We start from the raw sequence: 4,553 nt of genomic DNA, 5'->3' as shown, positions 1-4,553 counted from the left end.
CGGCCGAATGAATCCCTTCCCCAGCAACTCCTGGAGTTGCGAGGACAACTCTTGCATCTCTGGAGGTGCAAGACGATAGGGCACTTTAGCAATAGGTGCTGCCCCCGGAACCAGATCAATACTAAACTCTACTTGCCTCACAGGCGGTACTCCCGGCAACTCCTCGGGAAAGACATCTGAAAATTCGCGCACCACCGGAACTTCCTCAACTAACTTCGGTTTCTCGGAAACCTCCCGCGTATCCATCACATACGCCACAAAACCTTTACAGCCCTGCCGTAGACACTGCCTCGCCCTAGCGGCCAAACAAAAAGCTGATCCCGAACGGGTACCCTCGCCGTACACCGAAAGAACTCCCCCTCTAGGGTCTCGTATAGTCACCAACTGACGCTCACAGTCGATGACAGCGCCGAACCGGCTCAGCCAGTCCATGCCCACGATAACACAGACATCCCCCATCACGATAGGAATCAGATCAATTGGGAATCCAATCCCAAAAATCTCTAGTACACATCCCCGAAGAACCTCCGTAGCACAAATCACCTTCTCGTCAGCTATAGAAACTCTCAAAGGTCGACTCAACGACTCACGACTAACGCCGATATGCTGACTAAAGGCTAAGGACACAAAGGACCTACTCGCACCCGAGTCAAATAACACTAAGGCAGGCACAGAGTTCACAAGGAAAGTACCTACGCATATAATAACATAAGCATAACATCTTGACATTAAAATAAATACATGAATTACAACATACCTGCCACAACATCGGGCACGGCGCGGACCTCCTCCGCAGTCAGCTGAAAGGCTCTCCCACGAGCCCTCGGGGCCTCGACCTTCACCGGTCGAGTCTCAGTAGTCCTGGCAACAGGTGCAGATCCCTGACGAAGCTGAGGGCACTCGGCCTTCCGATGGCCGGTCTGGTTGCAATGAAAGCAAACCGTAAATCCCTTGGGACACTCCCTAGCAATGTGTCCCTCCTTGCCACACTTGTAGCAAGCACCGGCTCGACACACCCCATCGTGACCCTTACCGCACTTTACGCAAGTGCGGTTCTTCGAACCTCCCGTCCTCGAATCGGCGGACTTGATCCGCTTGGCTGCCGGCTGAGACTGAGCCGGTCGCCGGTCTGCCTGCTGAGCCTCGGCCTCCTCCCTGGCCTGAGTCTCTAACTCGATCTCACGCTTCCTGGCATTCGCCTGAAGCTCAGTAAAAGTATGGTAGGTGGAGTTTGACACAAACTCCCGGATCTCCCTCCTCAGAACACCTAAGTACCGGCTCATCCGAGCCTGCTCTGTGGCCACTAGCTCGGGGCAAAACATCGCCCTCTCATGGAACTTCCGCGTGATCGCCGCCACCGAATCAGTACCCTGCTTGAGGGTTAAGAACTCCTGAACCAATCGTTCCCGCTCCACCGGGGGAACGTACTCATCCCTGAACATGGTAGTGAACCCCTCCCAGGTCACTGCCGCAGTCTCTGCTAAAGTGAAGTTCGCCGTCACGAACTTCCACCAGTCCTTGGCTCCCAGACGGAGCTGGTTCAAAGCGAACCGTACCCTCAGGTGCTCCGGGCATGAACAAGTGTAGAAGCACCCCTCTATATCTGCGATCCACCTCATCGCAGCAATCGGATCCTGCGTCCCATCGAACTCCGGTGGCTTCGTGTTGCTGAACTCTCGGAACAGCAATGAATCACCCCCCTGTGGCCTAGCAGCGGCCACAGCTGCGGTAGCTGCAGCGGTTGCAGCCTCAGTCAATGCGGCGTACCGCTCGTCGAACGTCTCCATCAGGGTGGTCTTGATAGACCCAAACATCTCTGGGATCTCAGCCCGGATCGCCGCCGCCACCTCCTCGTGGATCATCTGACGAATATCCTCGTCACTCACACCGCTCGTACCTGCTCCGTGACGCGGTCTAACCATGATATCTCTGAAATACAACATAAAATTATCAGAGATTCTATCGAGTATAATCGTACTCGATACGCAACCCTACTCAGTCCCAGATATCCAGGGATTCTTACTTGGGCTTCCCACTGACCCGGTGTCCTCGGTAGTACGGGCCCAATACTACCGACCACACCACATCAATGTTCATCCCAAGTCCTCCTCCCCAAACTCCGGATAGTGAGTACTCTACTTCCGATATACTCTATCTACCCGCATACTAGCAAAGCATCTCATATAGGCAACTTCCCTAGACTAAGGCATCACAAATCAGGCCACTCTAGTCCTATCATGAATACCTAGTCTTCTAGCATGCATAACAATTCATATCATATAATATTGTAAGGTATTTTGGGGATCTTTACCGTTCGGGCGCTGACTGATCGTACACACTGCTTCTTTCTTGCTTACCACAAAACCATTTACAAAAGTTTGTGCCTTTATCTGAAAAGCTTCCTCAAATCCTCGGTTTGAGTTCAGTTACCCCCTAAGGTGCACCCGAATCTCTCAAACCAAGGCTCTGATACCAATTGTAACGACTCAAATTTTTCAAACAAAATTTTCATTTTTAAAACATAATTGTTTCCATTAAAAACAAGGCATAAATAGTTTAATTATTCGGTTAATACAGTTATTCAAACTCCCAAGATCATAAAACAATCTTCAGTGTGTATCGATCATGCCGGCGCCTTCCCACGGTCCTCGCTAGTACCTGAAATACATACACAACGACTGTAAGCATAAATGCTTAGTGAGTTCCCCAATATACACTTACACACATACGCCTTTCCAGGCCCTGACCTTCCGGTCCTCAATACAACGCCTTCCGGCCCATAACAAAATTGCCTTCCGGCCCATAACATATTGCCTTCTGGCCCACATATTATGCATAGCACATATAACAATTAACTTACCCCATATAGCATACATATCACATATAACGATTAACTTACCACATATAGCATACATATCACATAACGATTAACTTACCACATATAGCATACATGTCACATAACATATCCGACCTTCCGGTCACACAGTCAAACCCTTCCGGGTACAGTATAGTGAGAAGACTCACCTCGTATATGCTGAAAGCTAGCAACTCCTGAAATGACTCGTGCACAACCGACGAGCTACAACCTCCCTATAACATTACATAACTCATTAATACTTATCTCTTCTAAGTGTGACTATCCCTAAGAAGTCAGACTTAGGTCAACTCTGGTCAACGGTCAACGGTCAGCTCAACCGGACTCGGCGAGTACCATGGCAACTCGGCGAGTCTAGACGTCTTCCAACTTTCTGAGATTCCTTATCTACTCGTCGAGTACCCTCCTCGACCCGACGAGTTACTCCTGGAAGAATCGCGGGGCCACCCCGACTCCACTCGTCGAGTCTGAAGAACAACTCGGCGAGTCCCAGTAAATCTTCAAGCTACTCGCCGAGTCTGAAGAACAACTCGGCGAGTCCATGCCATGCAGACGAGTAACTGCTTCCTGAATTACGTATGGCCCCAAGGTATACAACCATGGGACCCTCTGGACGTCTAAACATCTCATTACTGGGGTAAAAGCGTTTGGGTAATAGCATAATAACCCATCTAATCACTAAATGGGTTTCATAAACCCTAAACTCACATACACATCAAAATAACAGATTTGGTCCGAGTATTACCTGAAAACGCACTCTCTGTGTCCCCCAAATCTCAGGACTCAATCCTCCTTGATATTCCTTTAGCTAAATCCCTCTTCTTCTTGCCTAACCAATTCTTCCAAGTTCCAAAAGCTTTCTCTCCTGCTCTAGGCGTCCACAGCGATTAGGGTTCTTCTCAATCGACCAAAAGACTGAAATGACGGCCTAAGAGGCGTTAAATACGATCCAAACTGAACGGTTAGGGTTTCTACTGAACAGCGTCGACTCGCCGAGTCCATATCTGGACTCGTCGAGTCCAGTCGCGGACCCGCGACCAAGTCTGCGATCCTACTCGGCGAGTCTAGGCTCCAACTCGCCGAGTCCCCTCTTAAATCACCCCAAAAACATAATTTTAATAATACCTGAGATTCCGGGCTGTTACAGAGTGTGTTACTTCATGAATCGAAACTGGGCACCGAAGTTGGGTGGATTCAGAGACGTTGTTATGAATGAGGCTCATAAGACTCGATACTCCGTGCATCCCGGTTCAGACAAGATGTATCTAGACCTCAAGAAATTATATTGGTGGCCGAACATGAAAGTCGAAAGTGTTGTCTATGTAGGCAAGTGTCTAACTTGCGCCAAAGTCAAGGTAGAGTACCAAAAGCCCTCGGGATTGTTACAAAAACCTGAAATACCCGAGTAGAAGTGGAAGCGGATAACCATGGATTTTATAACCAAATTACCCAAAACAGCGGGCGGGCTTGACACCATCAGGGTGATCGTCGACAGATTAACCAAATCCGCGCACTTCCTACCAATAAAGGAAACTGACAAGATGGAGAAACCCCCTCGATTTGGAAGCAGCCTACAGAATTATCTTGGACAGAGGGAATTTGAATGACAACAGTTGATGGAGGTTCCCTCGGAATTGAGGATGGGAGTTACCTCTGAACCGGAGATGGTTCCCCTGGA

General features: G+C 49.2%; 1 protein-coding gene across 3 annotated transcripts; it reads right to left on the bottom strand.

The window, feature by feature from the left end:
• Positions 1-506: 506 nt before the first annotated feature.
• Positions 507-3,729, bottom strand: LOC128127146 (uncharacterized). 3 transcript variants are annotated; one of them, XM_052765540.1, is made up of 3 exons: positions 3,621-3,729; positions 3,025-3,090; positions 507-1,929 (listed from the first exon to the last, which is right to left on the bottom strand). In XM_052765540.1, the coding sequence occupies exon 3, from the start codon at positions 1,920-1,922 to the stop codon at positions 747-749; it is 1,176 nt and encodes a 391-aa protein (XP_052621500.1). In that variant the 5' UTR covers positions 1,923-1,929; positions 3,025-3,090; positions 3,621-3,729; the 3' UTR covers positions 507-746. The 3 variants fall into 3 exon arrangements, 2 of the variants coding, with proteins under 2 accessions (XP_052621500.1, XP_052621501.1); XR_008225217.1 differs by lacking the exon at positions 507-1,929 and adding an exon at positions 2,505-2,658; XM_052765541.1 differs by lacking the exon at positions 3,621-3,729 and having other exon boundaries at positions 3,025-3,177.
• Positions 3,730-4,553: the final 824 nt, after the last annotated feature.

The sequence above is a fragment of the Lactuca sativa genome, chromosome 7, assembly GCF_002870075.4.
Source record: "Lactuca sativa cultivar Salinas chromosome 7, Lsat_Salinas_v11, whole genome shotgun sequence".
Lineage (NCBI taxonomy): Eukaryota > Viridiplantae > Streptophyta > Magnoliopsida > Asterales > Asteraceae > Lactuca > Lactuca sativa.
This window is presented reverse-complemented; position numbering and strand designations above follow the sequence as displayed.